Below are 18205 nucleotides of genomic sequence, written 5' to 3'. Positions count from 1 at the left end.
TTTTACTTGTTTAAGCCGCATCATATGGAAATACACGTGAAGAATGATTCTAAGATGCTTTGAGTCTCAATTCAAGATTCAGCTGTTTGTGGAAACAGATTTTCGACTTGTTTAGAGGAGCTGCTTGTCAGTCTCTCTCTGCACCCTGAGAACCTGATGGTGTGGGCTTGATGATGTGTGAGTCACAGAGGACCAACTGATCTGACAGCAGTTGACTCAGCAGCTCAATGTGCTTATATAACAGAGAGCATGAGGTGAAGCAGGATGCTCAGATAACTTTATGATCAGCAGGACGCTGAGCAAAAAAAAAAAAAAGTGGGGGGGATTTCTTTGATCGTTTTAACTGTTCTGGCAATATAGCTAATGGATGTTTTCTAGCACCGCTGAGGGAGAAATGTGCCGCAGAAAGGATTGGGTGATCAATCCTTGTGTCAACCGAGCCAATATACATTCATCACTGTCTGGGTCTGAAAGGGAACAATGTGCTTTTGAGGAATTTACATAATTTCAGATGAAAAAAAAAGCTTTTAAAAGTATGAGAAAGGGAGTTTTGGCATTAAATGTCTTCATAGTAGCTCGGATAAATGAATGAGATTTTGATGCGCTCTGAATACCTGAATGCGTCAACATCAGAAAACCCTTAGGAGATCTCTGTGAAACATTCATGCTCTAAATAAATCTTTGATCAGTTTTACTGTTTCCTTTGAAGCAGTTTTTGAGTGCTTTGTCCCATGCAAACGACCAGGCTAGCTAAAGCACTCAAAAACCGGCAAGGCAGCAGTTTCCACCTAAACTGCAGAAACCAGATCCCCGATCTCATTTGCATGTCAGTTTAACTCCGAAAGGCAATCAAAGAGATCCTGGACACATTTCACACACCATTGTTTGTTAATGGGCCATCAAATGTTACTCACTCATCCAGCACACAGATTGACATGGCTTTCAGCAGTGCCATTAGAGGGCAAGGCTCCCCATTTGGTAATGATTTAAAAGCAGAGTGCACACTGTAGGGCCCCAACTAATGATTTTGTTTTCATCATAGATCAGTCTGACTGTTATTTTCTCCGTTCATTGATTGAGTAGTTACCATTGGATCAATAGAACGTGAAAAATGCCATTACAGTTTTCCAGAGCTCGAAATGACCCAAACAGTAGTTGCCAATTGATTTTCTCTCAATCGACTAATCACTTAATCAGTTAAGCAACTAACAGCTGCAGCTGTATCTCTCAGTAAGAAATAGGATATCCATATTTATAGACCAACATTAACACCCCCAAACTTAATCACAGGCATAAAAGCACTCTTGCTGGGTTTAGCGGAGGATATTGGCAAAACACAACTTACTTATAGCATTATTTACAGTAAAACAAGGACTGGACTTTGAGGGTTTTGGATAGCTGCGCCAATACAACATTTGAGTTGTGACATAAATACTAAAACAACTTTTTTCAAGACCCGCTGTGAATGAAATAATGTGACACAAATCTTGTCCTTCTTTTTCTTCTAACAAAACCAAATAAACTTGATATAATTACGGTAAGAATGTGATCAAGCGTCTTGTGACATTTTTCAGCATCAAACAGATTTTGGTAGTTGCTGCTGCAGGCACTATTATTCTCACAGCTACCCACGAAGTATCGAGGTTTGTCACCTCCCTCAACCAGTAGGACGATGCAGTATTAACTTTTGAAACTCTGTACTGTCGGTCACACTTGGAAGCTGAAAAAACACATTACAGATAGCAGGCTGATGTATGTTTTTGTTTTAAATGTGTGCTGATACTAGTAAATTTAACACGCTTTTCCATTTTAATCATGAGAGGGATCTGACACACCGACTCCCTTTTATACGTGTGGTGTCAAAGCCTTGGAATGAGTTTGATGAACTTAATAAACACAAACATAGATAGCACTCTTGTTAAGTTTGGTGAGAGTTCAGCTGATCAGTTGATACATACAGATGTTAGATATCAATTGCAGATGTGGAACAAGCAGATAAATAGCTATGAAACACTTACATCATTAGTTTAGAAACTCTAAGATGAGTATCTTTAACCTTTTCCTTCATCTACAGTTGAATCATGGGAAATGTGGAGAGTCAGAATGGGGACAGCGGTTTCTACGGCGATGTGACGGGACATCTCTCCCGTAAGCACACGTCCCGGTCTCTCCGTCTCTCCAGCAAGCAGCCAGTCACCCGCCGATCCCGGCACTCCTCTTCGGTGAAACAGGAACACAGAAACTCTGAGGCCTCAACCCGCTCTTCAAGCACTCCCAGCATCCCACAGTCCTTAGCAGAGAACGGGCTGGAACCTTTCGACGCGGCAGATGCGTTTGGAGAGTTCAGCATCAACCCTCACTGGACGCAGCGCATGGCTATGACGATGAGGCCCGAATCCTTTCAAAACGATGACGACCCCTTGGCCACGCCGACTCCTGAAACCTCGGAGGCGGACACTGTCGCCCAGGACGGGGGAGAGGACTCGATGGGGGAGGAGGAGGGAGACGCCATCGGAGAGGAGAGGTACCTCCAGCGGATGACTGAGGGTCCACGGGACGGGGGGAGCTTTAAAAAGAAGCGGTCGAAGTCGGCGGACATGTGGAGAGAAGACAGCCTGGAGTTCTCTCTGTCCGACCTGAGCCAGGAGCATCTGACCAGCACTGAGGAGATGATAGACGGAGGAGAGGAAGAGGAGGAGGAGCAGTTTGCACGCCCTAGAGGCAATGCAGGTGAGGATGGTGAACACACTCATCAAGGTGTCTAGTGCATTTATTTGAAACCTACAGAATACAGTTTTACTGCCTAGTTTCCTAGGATTTATTACACTAGATATTCTGCTTTTTGGATTTCTTTTCCTCAGTATATACCTCTCAAAAAGCACAGACGAAGCGGTCCAATAAGTGTTCATATATGTGTATATCTGTGCGTGTGTGCAGGCGTGTGATCTTGATTTGATTCTCTTTGCAGTTGATGAGGGGGAGAGAGGTGGGAAAAAGATTGCGGTCACTCACCGAGTAGGGAAAAAAGTGCTTTGAGAATATCTACTGATTGGAGGTTAGCTGCCATCCGTCAGTTGCAGTTGAGTTGATGACGGGGTTGTTAGCTTAACTGGTGCTGTGCAGGAGCCGCGCGACAGCAGGCGGCAGCTGGTAACTTCACTGCCGACGGTCTGAGAGCTGCCCCTGGGTGGTCCGCTAGCTCGGAATAATGGCTTCATGCAAGCGCGCGCGCACACCCACACACACAATGGATGCCTTAGCTGCTAACACTAAACTTAAACATTACAATGCTAACCTAATTTCTTATCCGAACCATGAAACCAAGTCTTAACCATCGAACAGTCATTTTTTGGAGGACAGGCCAAAAAGCAGTAGTGTCCTCTCAATGCAGGTAGCAATAGATGCATGCATGCACGCACGCACGCACGCACGCACGCACGCACGCACGCACGCACACACACACACACACACACACACACTCACGCTCAATCACCAGCGTCGTACAGATTCAGAGGAGCTGAGACACACGTGGAGAAAAGTTAATTTACATGTCAAATGTAGCAAAATACCCTGAAAGTCACTGACGGCAGTCAGAATACACTAACCGCATCTTGCTCGCACACAAATACACACACTGCTGTGCATTAACCACCTGTGTATGTCCCAGGCTCAGCCGAAAGGGCATCGTCTCTGGACCATCTGTGCAGCCAGCAGAGTCCCGGCCTCAGGGGCCAGAGGAGCCGCTACGCTAAGAACCGGAGGGAGGCAGAGTGCGACGGAGATGGAGAAGGGGAGGAGGGGTTGATGTCTCCAACCGACGAGGACGGTGGCGGGTATGGAGCGTTCACACTCCCCTGCCGACGCTCCCACTGCCTGTCGGAGGGCTTGGCAGGGCTCGGCATTCCGGCTGCACCGTGCCCTGCTTTCCAAGGACGGCGTGCACAAACTACACAGGTTGGATCACAAATGATACATACATGAATAAACATGCAAAGCAGACGAAAGCGCTCTCAGGTCTCAAAGTCTTCGTTCTCCACTTTCTCTGGTATTTTGTCACTAATATATGAATGACAGAGGACTTTGTTTACCAGTAGTATCCAGGAAGTGCACAGTGTTCCCAGACATGACAGTCCCTTCAGAATTTAACATTTTGTTGACAACCACAGCACTTCCTGTGTGTGCTCATGCTCTGCATTTGTGCGTGTGTGCATGTTTTATGCATGCTTGTATGTGTGTGTATCTGTGTAAGGCTGGTCGGGAATTGTAAGGAGCGAGATAGAGAGTCATTTTACTCGTCCAAGCCTGGTTTCTCCATTCTCCCTCATGAAATTAAAACATTAAAGCGTAAGTCCTTGATGTCCCATTCACATGCAATCAGATACTCGCCATACAAGTGTAAATATGAAAAAAAAAGACTTAAAGAAGGAGGTTAAAGAAGAAGCAATCACTGTAATGTATGACAAAGAAGTCAATTAAAAAGAGATGGGAGAGACAAAAACACAAACAACTGTATCGGTACCAAAAACAATGTTCCTGTGTTTTCTGTAATTTCCATGTGTCACTGATAAAGAAAAAAAGTTGCAAAATAAGAAGGAAGTACTAAAATAGTGAACCAGGCTTTTCTTTCAACTCATTCCCAAAACCCCCAAGCACCCTTGGATAGCAGAGCCCCCTAAGTGCTTATTATAAATTCATCTAGCCAGGCTGTGGGGGTTGCTAGACCGGATATAAATAGACCGACAACGCAGCAAAACAAAGAAGAAAAGAACAGAGGAGAACTCGGTTTGGTGAAGGAAAAGTGTGAAAGCACAGAGAACGTCTTGCTCAGAGTGAGGAGCTTGCTTTTAGCACAAATGAAAACACACACTGGGAATGCAGTAAGGGATCCAGCCACATACAAACAGACAAAAGAAATAAACTCAGAAACCTCTTGTGTTTTATTGTGAGGAGGATCGGTCATTCAACTCAGTCTCGCTGTTGCTTCTTTAAGTGTGTACTCAAGTGTGTTCCACTAGTTTGTCTGTGTGGGAGTAAATCAGTTCTGTTTCTTCCCTGCATCAGGACATCTCAGGTGTTTTGGGCGAGGGAAGTGAGTACGGAGACAGCGGCATTGATGGCGTCACCACGGAGATAGACGGGGATGGAGAGCTGGTGTCACGTCGCTGCAAGGCGATGTCGGCCTCGTTCTCAGTGTACTCGGCCACTGAGAGCAGCGTTTTCAACGGGAGCGACAGCGGGAGCAGCAGCGCAGGAGGAGGAGAGGGAAGAGGTGGCGAGGGAGGCAGAGGAGGAGTGTACGAGAATTTCCGGAAGGAGCTGGACAATCAAGCCTGGGTTAGTTAGTCTGTGCGTGTGTTATTCTACTTAAATGTTAATGAAAGATGTTGATCACTCAGTTTTTCCGTCGCTCTCTCGTCAGACGCATCAGGGTCGGGACTGCACCGAGGAGGCCGGTTCCGCTGTGAGCGACGAGCAGAGCAGCGGCACCCTCAGTAGTGCGTACCCGTCGGACGCTCTGATTGGCTGCGCGCAAGGCACAGTCAGGAAGGCAGGAGCTCTGGCTGTGAAGAACTTCCTGGTTCATAAGAAAAACAAGAAGGTGGAGCCTGCGACGAGGCGCAAGTGGAAACACTACTGGGTCTCTCTGAGAGGTATGGCTCTGACACTCATAATTATATGTTTTAGATATTTTTGAATTTTATTTTATCTTGCATTTGTTTTTCTGCAAAGCAATTGGGAGCAAAGAAATAGAAAGCTGCAGATCTCTTTGACTTTTGACCATGATCTAAAAAGGCTTCCCCAGCTGCTCAACCACTTCACATCTTATGTAATATAAATAATTATAACAACAATTAAGAACAGTGACGTATTACTGAGATTGAATATTAAGGAAAACATTACCAAAACTTTTCCTTTAAAAACAACTGCCCTGCCACAATGTCACAAGATGAACATCTACACCTGACCTGTTTAATGTCCCGCTCTCTCCCTCCTGTTAGGCTGTAATCTCATCAGTCGTAGTCAGTCCGTGTCCTTGGTTGTCACCTCCACTGTCCTCTCTCTCCCTCTTCTGTGTGTGGCCCCACATTTCTTCTCCTCGGCCTCATCACAATTTAATTTTACGGCAGGCATCCGTGTCTAATCCAATCTGGCCCTTGTGAAATGCACAAGATACAGCATCTGGGGCTGCATTCCTGCCTGCTTCCTGTCCTTACACCCAACCCCCTAAAAACAAATACAGACTGTCCCACGGTATTTGTCCTGACCTATTGTTATACATTCGTACTCAGAGTAAACAATGTAGGGCCCATCATTTTATTTATTTTGTTATTTATCCTCAACACCAATCAGGGATCAAATGCAATATTGGTATAAAAGGCACAGTTGATTTTTCATTTTCCACACACTTATATGAATTATATATCATTACAATGTATTGCTGAAAAGCCTTGTTTTGCTCATTTCAGTGGGGATTGTAGTAATGTAAGTAATGTGGCATCCATCTTTCTCCTTCTGGATTCTTCAAGGGTGCACTCTCTTCCTGTATGAGTCCGACTGTCGTTCTGGGATCGACCACAACAGCGTCCCAAAACACGCATTGTGGGTGGAGAACAGCATCGTCCAGGCCGTACCCGAACACCCCAAGAAAGACTTTGTCTTCTGCCTCAGCAACTCCGTGGGAGATGCTTTCCTCTTCCAGGTGAGAGACGCTGGTGTTGAAAAACATCCAGATAACTTAGGGGGTAGGGGGAAATACACTGTTCACAACAATGGTTTTAATTCATTATCAGAAACAGTTTTTCAATCGTTTCGTTCTGTTTTGGGGCGACACAAAGTCATCAGATCAACAGGAGAGAGAGAGATGGATGAATATAAGAGGCTACTCTTTTCCCTAGTGTGTGTGTGTGTATGCTTTTGTGTGTGTAGCCGAAAATTACATGACATTTAGCCATACGTGGGAGATAAGCCAGTCTTGGGCCCGTGTGTTTGTTTTATGTCTGACATGTTTAAAGGCCACACTGTCACAGTGTGACAGTGATCCACCACAGTGACCATTGTGTAATATGAAAATGTGTCTATTTATATTCATGGCAGCTGTCCACGTTGACATTCAGTCAAAACATGGGAAGATAAGTAATAAATTGATGATGAGATTATAATGACCACCCTCTTGCAGAGGCTAATAGTGGGACTCGTACTCCAATTCCCTGAGCCGCCAGTTTCTTAATCTCGCTAATGTTGCCTGTTTTTGATCGACTTCTTCTTCGACTTGTGATTTTTTTTCCCCTTTTTTTTTTCTTTGGTCAGACTTCGGGCCAGACAGAGCTAGAAAACTGGATCACGGCGATCCACTCCGCTTGCGCTGCCGCTCTGGCTCGACAGCACCACAGGGAGGACACGGTACGACTGCTGCGAACCGAGATCCGCAAGCTGGAGCAGAAGATCGACATGGACGAGAAGATGAAGAAGATGGGAGACATGCAGCTGTCCACTGTCACCGATGCCAAGAAGAGGAAGACCATACTGGAGCAGGTACGGAGCAGGGATATCGATAATCGATGCAAGAGCAAATAAAACAAACTTATTGTGCATGTGATGCTAATCTGAACCAGGTTTGTGATCTCATCTGAGTGTCTCCAGTAGAGTTGAGTGAAAACACCTAAGGGCCTTCACAGATTCACATCTTTGTACCTTTGAACTGCACTGATGCTCTCACACGGCGAAATCTCAGCACTCAATCATCTTTACTGCATGCCGTCATGCAGACAAAATGTTCTCGAGCAGTACGTGCGACGACAGATGTTCTCAAATATTCCAACTGGTTCTCATCAATAAACACCAGCCAAGTGAGGCAGAATGCTGAACGCTCACCGCACATGTTGAAACGCATGCGTTGCGCGCATTACCGTGCAGGTGAGCTTGCTCTCGCTAATCCTTCCGTGTTTAATAGCTGTATTGAAATGGGCCACAGCTGGAATCTCAAAGCTCTTCCAGCATCACGTTCGATCAGTGGAACCTGGTGGTATGGCTTTAAACCTACTGCTGCATGTCTGGAGCTGCTGCCTGAATGTTAAAGCAGCATCGCATGCAAAAACTGCAGACTTAAGAATGTGCACACTTGTGTGAGCAAGCCTCTGTTTCTTTGTATGCCTGTGTGGTGTTTGCTTTATAGTCAATAAAAGGAAACAATATTACATAATAAAAGCACCGGGAGGTGGTTAAACCCAATCACGCCAAAATGCTTCCCATTTCCGAGAAAACATTCAGATTTTTGTTTTTGATTGCCTTCTACAAAGTGACGTTAGCTTTGAATTGTGGGATCAAAGGAATGAAAAGAACCAAAAAACAAAACTGAATTTGAGTGGTCTATTATATCATTATCTGACGTCTTTCAAGATCAGTATCTGGAACCACATTAATCTACTAAATGAGTTTACAGAAATAGACTGGCCTGGGTTTTAATGTTGAACAAAACAATCAAAGAAGGAGTCATACTCATTTGGTATTAACTCCTTGAACAAATAGGTGAAGGCAGGAATCAGTGCAAATTAAGTCTAGATTGTGTTTCATTGTGAGTGTGTGTGTGTGTCACTGTGTTCCACCTCCCACGGCCCACCCTGTGATACATTGCACATATAACAGCAGGTCGGTGACTGGTGGGGGCTGTGTTGGTGAGTAATACCTCTCCATAGGGGCTTCAGCTCTCCCACTTCTCACTCCTCCTGAAACGACCAGCTAAGAGTGATCTTTTCTACATATTTTGTCTTTTATTTTTGTTGTTGTTGTTGTTGTTGTGGATGTCTTTATCGCTGTTTAATCAGTGGCCAAACCTGGAGCCATTCCATAGATAAATCTGGGACCAAGTTGCATAATCATAAAATCCATCCTTTTTTTTTTTTTTTTTCTTATTCACCCTTCCCTCTGTTAGATCTTCCTGTGGGAGCAGAACTTGGAGCGGTTTCACATGGATCTGTTCCGCTGTCGTTGCTACCTGGCCAGTCTGCAGGGCGGCGAACCCCCCAACCCGAAACGCCTGCTGGGTTTTGCTTCGCGTCCGACCAAGCTGGCCATGGGACGACTGAGCATCTTCTCCGTCTCTTCCTTCCATGCGCTGGTATGTTCAAAAAGATCCCCACCCACCTTCATGCGCGCACGTTTTTGGTGCTCGTTTTTTGTGTTCCGATTAATCCACAACTCAAGTACAGTCCCGTGTGCCTCTACATGTTCCAGTAGGCACTGCGTGAGAGGGTTCCCAATAGCTGACCTTCAATACCGGCCCGGCTTGTTGAGTGGGTGTGTTTATCTGGCTGTTGGAGTGAGCCTCTTGTCACATACTGTACGCCTACTGAAAGCAAGAATTTCTCCTGACAAATGTGCAGACTAGTAGTCACTGCACATAGCCTCGGGTTAAAACACAGTGGGACTTACTGAAGGTTACATAATGAACACCCCTACACCTGTAGCCGCCATGTGAAACCTTTTCAGAAATCCTGTACAGCCGGTCCTGAAGTAGCTTGACTTAAAAGCATTGTTTTTATAAGGATATGCCAGAATCTTCCCCGGTCCAGCGGGGTAAACTTAAGAGTAAGCCAGAAAGAGATGGAGGGGTTAGTCAATGTAAGCAAACATTGTGACACAGTCCTTGTTTTTGTTTTTTGGGGGTAATTCTTGAAGACATTTTGCAGCCGTTACTTTTCATTGGAAGCAACCCCGCAGTAAAGGTCGCTGCAGCTATGACATAACTGGTTTCTATTGAGCCTCTGCTTCACTGCTGCATTCTTTCAGTTGTGGATTTTGACCCTGAGAGTGTGTTGTAAAAATTAATTGAATTCACTCTGAGGGAAAGCAGTTTGACTCTGCAACGGGCTGTTCTCAGCTGTGACTCCCGACAGTGGAAACAAAGTTGAAAATCAGTGACACGACCGTAAGACGTTCAATCCAAATTCTAACCTTAAACTAGAGTATGACTGGAATCTATATTAGCCTTCTGAGAAAATATGAACCAACACAATTTAGAGAATTGCACTTTATCTTTTCCTTGTAAGGACACTTAAATACAGAGAGACAAGTGCTTTCATTTACATACCTGCACACACTGTCCTCTAGCAGTCAGATCATTCTCTCCACCAACTGTCCTCACGTTGACAGCTCTACCTGTGGCTAAAAGCCAAGGCGTTCGCTCATTGCTCTGCACCTTGCACTTGTTGTCACCTCGAGCACTCCAAGAATGTACGGTATTGAATCTCCGGCATTTAAGGAATGATGCACACGCTGCCGTGTATCGGGCAGCTTGATGCCAAATATCATCCGGGAAACAAAGATCAGAGCGGAACGAAAGAGGTGGAGACGGCATCTCTGTAGACCCGCTTCCTACAAGCAGGCCATCGGATACACACACACACACACACACACACACACACACACACACACACAAAAACACATTTGAGGTTGATGGTGTTTTTTTGTGATTGGTGGATCAATACGAACTCTGTTAGTAAGCTGCCATCCCCGAGGCACTTTCCCACAAACAGGCTTAACACTCTCTGCTCTGTTGACCCCCCCCTTCCTTTTACTGCCTACACCCTCACTTCTTTTGTCTCTTGCTGTGTTTCCTGCTCCATCTCCCTCCGCCTCTCCCTCTCCTCATCTGACTTATTTTCTTCTCGGCTGTCTTGCTGTGCACTGTCCTCCGTCTCTGTTATCCCATCTGCTTTCCATCAGCGTCACATTTGAAATTGTGTCATTGCATCAGTCAAAGACCTGTAAATGATTTTATAAATCAATCTTGAGAACAGTCATGCCACATGTAAAAGCACAATATAATTACTAAATGAATTATAAAACTAAATGAGAATAACATGCATTGGCAGAACAAAGAATACGTGTTTTTGATTCATTTATGAACTACGAAAGCATTCAAATGAACCTATTCATATTCTCTAATTAATTATCCCCTCTCCCAACTCTTAGCTGTTTATGCTCTGAGACAAAAAGAGTTTCTTTCATTCTTTAATTTTTTTTTATCATCTCCTGAAAATTCACACAGTAAAGGTTGTTATTATCCATAGCCAACAGAGACATCAAAAACGGACTGTTGAAAGGCTTCTTGCTTGAATCTTACATAATACGAGTCCTGAAGACAGTTTGACCTATTGTGTTTGACGTGTGTGTGTCTCAGAGGCAGTGACTTGTTAGGAGACCGATAAGCGCACACCCACACAAGTATAGTATGTGCTGCAGTGGGTGCACATACATACATACATGCGTCAAAAGTATATGTTCGCGGAACATACAGTGAGTCAGAGCTGCTCATAGCTCGGTAGGTTTGATGTGAATTGACCCAGAAATGCCAGGAGTGGTTTCTCGTCGAATGTGCAGTAGGTCACCGAAGGGGATGGGAGGTTGCAAGTGTTCACAATGGGCCATTAGTCTACATAGTGTGCAGTTGAGAATGTGTTTTTGTGTGTTGGTTCTGTTTTCCATGCCTGCGTGTGCATTTATATGTTTGACCCATTTCTAAGTGACTCATAGCAAACACAGACAGTCACTGCTGTCGGCGTGCAGTATACATACATTGTCTCCGATCCTCCCTTTACTTGTGTGCATTCAGAGCCCTCCCAGTGGCTCGGTTAGTAGAGCGGCCTGTGTTCAATTCCAGCCTGTGGCCTTCTGTCGCATTTCATTCCCTCTTCTCTCTCCATTTTCTTTTACACTTCGCTTGTACTGTCCTTCAAATAAAACCATTAAAAGGCCGACAAATAATGAACTTACATCGCCAAGATGAGCGGCAATTGTCAGCTGTCCTTGAAAATCAAATCAATTACGTGAATAAAAAAGTGCTGATCTAAAAGGTCATTCGCTACAAAGTGTTTATATTGTCATATGATTCTATGATTCATCTGTAGTTGTCATCATGACAGGTGTCGGCCCGCACAGAAAGCAGCATCAGGAAGCGGAACCAGGCCATGCCTCGCACCTTCAGTAAGCGCCGCAGTCGTTTCTCCTCCCTATGGGGCCTCGACACCACCTCGAAGAGGAAGACCACAGGGCATCCTTCCATCAACCAGGTTACTCCTCTTCAGTCTTTTGATTGCGTGGCATCTAGTTGCAGATGTGATAACTCCTTGATAACTGCTCGTCACTGTGTTTGATATATTCGGATGCAGTTGTACTGATCTGTTCTTTGTGTGGTCGCAGGTGTTTGTTGATGGGATCGAGCCGGTGAAAAAGCCACTGGAGCGCATGTTTGAAGACTCGGCCAGTGAGAAATCTGTAAGAGCTCAGCCATCATTACTAGACAGCAAAATACAAATGACCCATTATATTGTCCTATATGACACTTTTAGATGCGTTATTCTGCATTTGCCCTCTTTTATCATCAACCAAGATGAACTGAATTCTAAGTGCTGTATCGCAGGCAACTGGAGGGGTTTCTTAAAGACGTTTCTCTTCTCTGGACTTGTTTTGGCTCCAACAACTGGACGTGTTTCGGTTTCTTGAAGACGTTTCACCTCTCATCCAAGAGGCTTTTTCAGTTCTAACTGAAAACAGAACTGAAGAAGCCTCTTGGATGAGAGGTGAAACGTCTTCAAGAAACTGAAACACGTCCAGTTGCCTGCGACATAGCATTCAGGATTGCGAAGTCCTGGATGACTGATAGCCTTCGTCAACGAGATTAACTAAAAACTTAAAAATGTCTGCTGGTGAAGGAGTTGAGTGCAAGTAGGCCCGAACTTGTCTCGATTTCCACTGTGGTCCCTGCCCATCCTGCAGCCAGATACAGTGAATGTTTCTGTATATACAGATATAACCTTCCTGAACCTTCCTCCTCCCTGTCTTAGTTTGGCATTCACTACAGTGAACCAGAGCTTTTGTAGCTGTGGGCTCATTCCTTGTCATTGTTTGCGTTTCTCATAAAGCCAAGATGAAAATCACTGGGGCATCTAATGACCCTTTGGACTTGTATAATGGGTTACGGGGCTTCTACAGACCCCGAGGCCAGTAACGTGGCTGGATTTTCCGCCTCCCTCTCGCTCAACTGAGAGATCCTTTTGGTGCTCTGGCTCTTCATTCGCAGAGGTTATCTGGGGGAAGCACAAAATCCATGAACCCTTCTGCACCAGCGATCATTTCTTTGGGTTCATTTTCAAGTCCCTGCTTTAATGTTATCACACAGGAGAAAGGAGAAATTTGCAGACTATGAAAATTTAAAAGCAGCAGAGTCTCCTCTTGATGGCATCAGATGATTTCTTGATATTATCTGTACCTTAGCAGACTTTGGATCTGTCATTGCTTTCTCATTGTTCTCACTGCTGTCCACTCTGCGTCCCAGTCAGAAATAAAGCCATTATTCGTACTCTCTACCTTTTTTATCACGTCAAACACTATTCTCAGATTCGTGTTGACAGATTCCCATTTCTTTTTTCCAGTCGCTCCAGGCAATTCCAACTCTATCAGCATCACGGGCTATCGACTGGAGGGATATTTCTGTCCGCTAATCCCGCTGGGACAAATTTGATCTGATATGTTCAGATCATTAGCTTTCTGATGTCTCAACAAATTATGCAGACACTTGCTACCAAAGGACTTTGGCGGTTTCACACCATCTGCACTCTGTCGTATTGACCGCAATTTACAGACAATTGCATGTAATGAATAATATTTTAAGAAAGAAAAATCGATGATCCATGCCCCGTTTCTAGTAGAACCTTTTTAGAGCCTGTTAAATGATGAATTTATGTGAACTGTAAGGGAAAAAGTCCAATTACCTATGGGTAGTGCAAGGACAAGCATACCAGCTCCATATTTTATGAGAACTGGTAGAAGGCAACAGAGATGGAGGGGGGTGGCGCGAGAGACAGGCCTCTGTCTGAACTCGGTGGATAGAAGAAAACTGTGCAGCACTAACCCTCTGTGACTGCGGAGGCCCTCAGTGGCACCAAGGGAGATTGATTTCCTTCCGCCCACGTCCAGCTTCAGCTGGCAGGGTATGAGATGACAGTAAAGAAATGCACAGGCTCTTCGCTCTGTTACAAGACAGACCTGGAAATGCTGCATCAGTAGCGGTCAGCATCTCCAGCAAGATTTATTCCAAATGTTCACATCTGATGGCCTTGTCCCACTTTAATTCTCTGTTTGTTTTGGGGGAATCCCACTGCTGGCAATGAAAGGGAATCAGAGAGAGGAGGAGAGTTTGGTGAGCCCCCCCCCCAACCCCACAGTAGAGGCATCCTAGATGGGCCAGGAGGAGAGCCAGATGGTGCCGAGCAGGGCTGGGGAGTTCAGGGAGTTGAGGGGAGGTACTGGTTACGGGCACCCCGGTCTGTTCTCTGTCTGACAAAATGTGTGTGTGCGTGTGTGTGTTTGTTGTGTTTGTTTTCCTTTATAACTCTGTGTGTCTATATTTTGTTTGGGCGTGTGAACATGTGTGTTTGTTTGTGCACATAAAAACAGTCTTTTGGATATAGCGTGCTCCCTCTGTCTCCTCCTGTGTCCCACTTTAATTCCATCCAACGCAAAACACACACAAACACGCACACACACCCACACACGCCCGCTTCATTTAAACAGGGACCACCAGGCGGGATTGTTAACAGTCAGCAGATTGTATGGCGCGAATGTGAGATGGGGAGGAGGGAGATGATGGAGCGATGTGCAGATAGAAGGGAGGGCGCACCAGAAGGAGAGGCAATGATTAGCGGGGGCGGGAGGGCGAGCGAGGAATGAAAGAATAAACGAGTTTGTGGATGCTGTTACCTGAAAGGATTAGATAAGGTATCAGTGACAGGCAGCGTGCGGTCGAGCATTGAGGCTGACGTGGCTGCCAGATTGTCTGAGGTCAGGCTGATGGGCTTAAAGGTTAACAGACCACGGTTTGGATGGAGTGCACACACACCCGTGAAGATGCAAATGCGTACAGATATGCAACACAAACCTAGGGCAGGGCGACAAATGTATCAAGAGGCTCTCTAATCAACACAAATGAATTAGATTTTGTAATCAGATCTCCTGCTGCTTACAGACCACCGCCAGTTATCGTCACATTAGTCTAATCAATTTCAGCAAATCTGTTTTTTTTTTTTCTCTTTTGTGAGCGAGAGGAGACATAATGAAGAATTAGGAGGAATATGAATATGCTGAACTTATCTTTCTGGATCTCATTCTTCCCCTCAACTACAACTGACAAGTTTTCATAGTAACATTGAATATATTATTGGATGCCTTCTGTTTTCACTGAGCACAAGGGCTACTGAAACATGTATAAACCCTGCGTGTGTGTTTGTGTTGGACTTTCCAGAAGGAGAGAGAGAGCTCGGTGAAAAGTATTCCCCAGCAAAACGTAGACAGCGACATCTGGGTTCCTGACTACCTGACTCCATCTTGGGTTTGCCTGCCGAGCAATCAGCCCGTCCTGGCCATCATACAGCCTGGGGAGACGGCGCTGGAAGTCCTGAGCGCCACCTGCAAGGTGGGTTCTTCACCGATAGCACTGCTGGAGACTGTTAAGAAGCTCCTAGTTTGCTGTATATGGGTGATAATTGCAATTGCAGAAGTGCAAACCTCATGCACTTTGATGCTTTAGAGCACTAGTACAGACACGGATAAATGACAGTCAACAGCTGTTTAGAATGCAAATGATTTGTTGAAACAGGTTTGTCAAACACACACTTGAGTCGTGAGTCTCATAAAACTGCACACAGCTCAGTCGATGTAAGTTTACAACAGCATGAGTGGTGACATGAGGATAATAAAACTTGCTTCGATGATAAAGTGTGTGGACAGCTTAAGACAGGCAAACATGTGAAAGACAACGTTTCCTTTTTTTTAAGATCAGTTCGGTGCAGCAGGAAAACAATAATTAGAGGCAGAGTGTCAGATTATTTCAAATGTCAGACTGAGAAGTGATTCTGAGAAAAACGATGTGATGCTGTCTCCTCTGGGAAGGCAGAAAAAGTCAACCCTATAGACGACGCCTCAGACCGACGGTGTCTCAGATCTCTTCTCACAATCCAGTATACGCAGCATATTACCGTCTCGCACGTCTCTCTCCACTTCATCTCCTCCTCTCCCTAATTGGTCCCAGCCAGAGACGCACTCGAATAATGATGCCTAATCGTACGTATACGTTCCACTTAAGAGTCTGTTGAAACACGCAGCTAGTGTATAGCTGATAGACGTGTGCGTACGTGTGGGCGTTTGCGTGCATAAATGTCATAGAAATGTCACGAGGGAGTGGAGTGTGTAATTCATGGTTCCCGCGTGTGACATCCGTGTGTGTATACACGTGGATTCCATACATGATCGGGATACATACATGTGTGTGACATTTTGTCAGGGGTTATGATGAGCTATAAAGTGCAGTAACGGTGTTTTGATTGTTGAGGTTGCCAGTATTATTCATGTGAAGAAGGCTTGGCTTCGAAATTGCAGGAAGAACAAACCACATTTAATTACAAGGATTGTCTTTTGTTTTGGAAAGAGGAATGAAGGATTGCTCACTTGACATTCTGCCACTTAATGCGCCTTTTTTCTACATTTGCCTCCAGACCCACAAGATAGACCCGTCGTGCCACTACCTGCGTTTGAAGGTGTGGATTGACAACCAGATGCTTTTTTACGTTCCCAAACTTGAAGAGGACATCTCGGATCTGGTGAGGAATCACACGCCGAAGCACTGCTGTATTTACATGAAGCGAATATCCAAATTTTGGACAGTCACATACACTCACAGCAAATAAGGAAAGATAAAAGATGGCGTACAGTTATTTCATTTTTCTGTTTTTCAACTCAGCTGATACAGAGTGTCCCATTTGGATTTTCGGGGTCATCCCCTTATTATGAATTAATCCCTGTGTCTTCTCTGGCAGATCTGGATGCGAGCTTGTGCATGTTTTATGACTCGGTTGCACATTTGATTTGCAGTGCGTTCAAAAATTCCCAGGATGCAAAAGACGCTTCCTTGCGTATCCTATAAATTATGCAAAATAGCATCCCGAGTTTATTGTGTGCACTATGAACTGTACGCATCTGCGTGTCCCTGTTTGTACTTTTCTTATTATTCATATAAAACAATCACCCACACTGAACAAGACCTCACCTCCACCTCCTGCTAATTCAGCCCCCACAGCGAATTCTCTTTGCGACGCTGCTTTGTAGGTGATACGCTGAACTCCATCACAAAGCAAAGTCATTGTATAACTCGCTCTTTTTCCTCAAGGGGCCTTTTTATCTTCCGGCTTTGATCGGTGACTCATTTCACCCTCTTTCATCCCCAGTCTATGATACTACATTATTATTGTGGACTTCTGTTCCCGTCTGTTGCTTCATACACACAGCTGTGTCTATGCGCTCGCTCCGATATGAGGTCAGAGCCTTGTCTGAGCACCTACTTGCTTCTCAGACTTGACCTGGATTTTTGACCCTCACATGTGATTGCTCTGTTAAGGAGCCTGAATAATACATGACTCTATCTATTCTTTATTAAGAGCCATAACATGACCTTGAACCTTCTCCATCCAGCAGCACTGCTCTCCTTCCACTCCTCGCCAATTAAACATAATTTTCTTGTGTTTGCAGCTCTACAAAGAGATTGAGATTTGCCCCAAAGCTACCAAGGTGATCCAGTTTGACAAAGCCGAGTCCTGCAGCATCGGATACGGTATGTTGAACTAGATGACTCAGTTCCTGTCGTTCTCCTAAAGTTCTGAATTGAATCGATTTCAGAATAGAACTTAACTGAGTCATGCTTTGTTAATGACCAAAGAACGGTGACCTAATGTGAGTGCATTTTGCCTTAAGTGGATCTAATTGCTCGGCAGTTATGCTGCAGCAGTGCACACTGTCAAATTGAGATGTTTCAAAGTGGAAGAAAAGGATAATGACCGAATCGCTCTCTGTGTCATGTACGTCTGTAGGTTTTTCTGTGGCGGTTATAGATGAGGATGGGATGCAGCAGCTCCATATTACTGAAGTGAAAGCGGAGGGACTTGCCTCAGCCAAAGGTACGCATTTCTTTTTTATGAACAAACAAACATGACGTGTGTACATTTGCTGAGCATTTAGTGTCGTGGGAGTTGAGATTCAGACATAGAAGAGAAAACAAACAAAGCAAGACAAAAATCTATGACAATTTGCATAGTTGAATCTGGGTGCAGTAACAATAGGGGCTATGTAAAGGGGGATGTGGAAGCTGGGTGAATATTTC

General features: G+C 44.9%; 1 protein-coding gene across 3 annotated transcripts in view; it reads left to right on the top strand.

Moving 5' to 3' along the window:
• Positions 1-18205, top strand: part of LOC119031161 (T-lymphoma invasion and metastasis-inducing protein 1-like) — an 82179-nt gene that overhangs the window by 41687 nt on the left and 22287 nt on the right. For all 3 annotated transcript variants that reach the window (XM_037119422.1, XM_037119423.1, XM_037119421.1), the window contains 13 exons: positions 2075-2730; positions 3668-3954; positions 5062-5334; positions 5420-5651; positions 6528-6700; positions 7309-7533; positions 8930-9115; positions 11922-12068; positions 12199-12273; positions 15299-15469; positions 16548-16652; positions 17578-17659; positions 17916-18002. In XM_037119422.1, coding sequence (XP_036975317.1) covers positions 2082-2730; positions 3668-3954; positions 5062-5334; positions 5420-5651; positions 6528-6700; positions 7309-7533; positions 8930-9115; positions 11922-12068; positions 12199-12273; positions 15299-15469; positions 16548-16652; positions 17578-17659; positions 17916-18002 — 2692 coding nt within the window. In that variant the 5' untranslated portion in view covers positions 2075-2081. The remainder of the gene's footprint in view (positions 1-2074; positions 2731-3667; positions 3955-5061; positions 5335-5419; positions 5652-6527; positions 6701-7308; positions 7534-8929; positions 9116-11921; positions 12069-12198; positions 12274-15298; positions 15470-16547; positions 16653-17577; positions 17660-17915; positions 18003-18205) is intronic.

The sequence above is a fragment of the Acanthopagrus latus genome, chromosome 13 (genome assembly GCF_904848185.1).
Source record: "Acanthopagrus latus isolate v.2019 chromosome 13, fAcaLat1.1, whole genome shotgun sequence".
Taxonomy (NCBI): domain Eukaryota; kingdom Metazoa; phylum Chordata; class Actinopteri; order Spariformes; family Sparidae; genus Acanthopagrus; species Acanthopagrus latus.
This window is presented reverse-complemented; position numbering and strand designations above follow the sequence as displayed.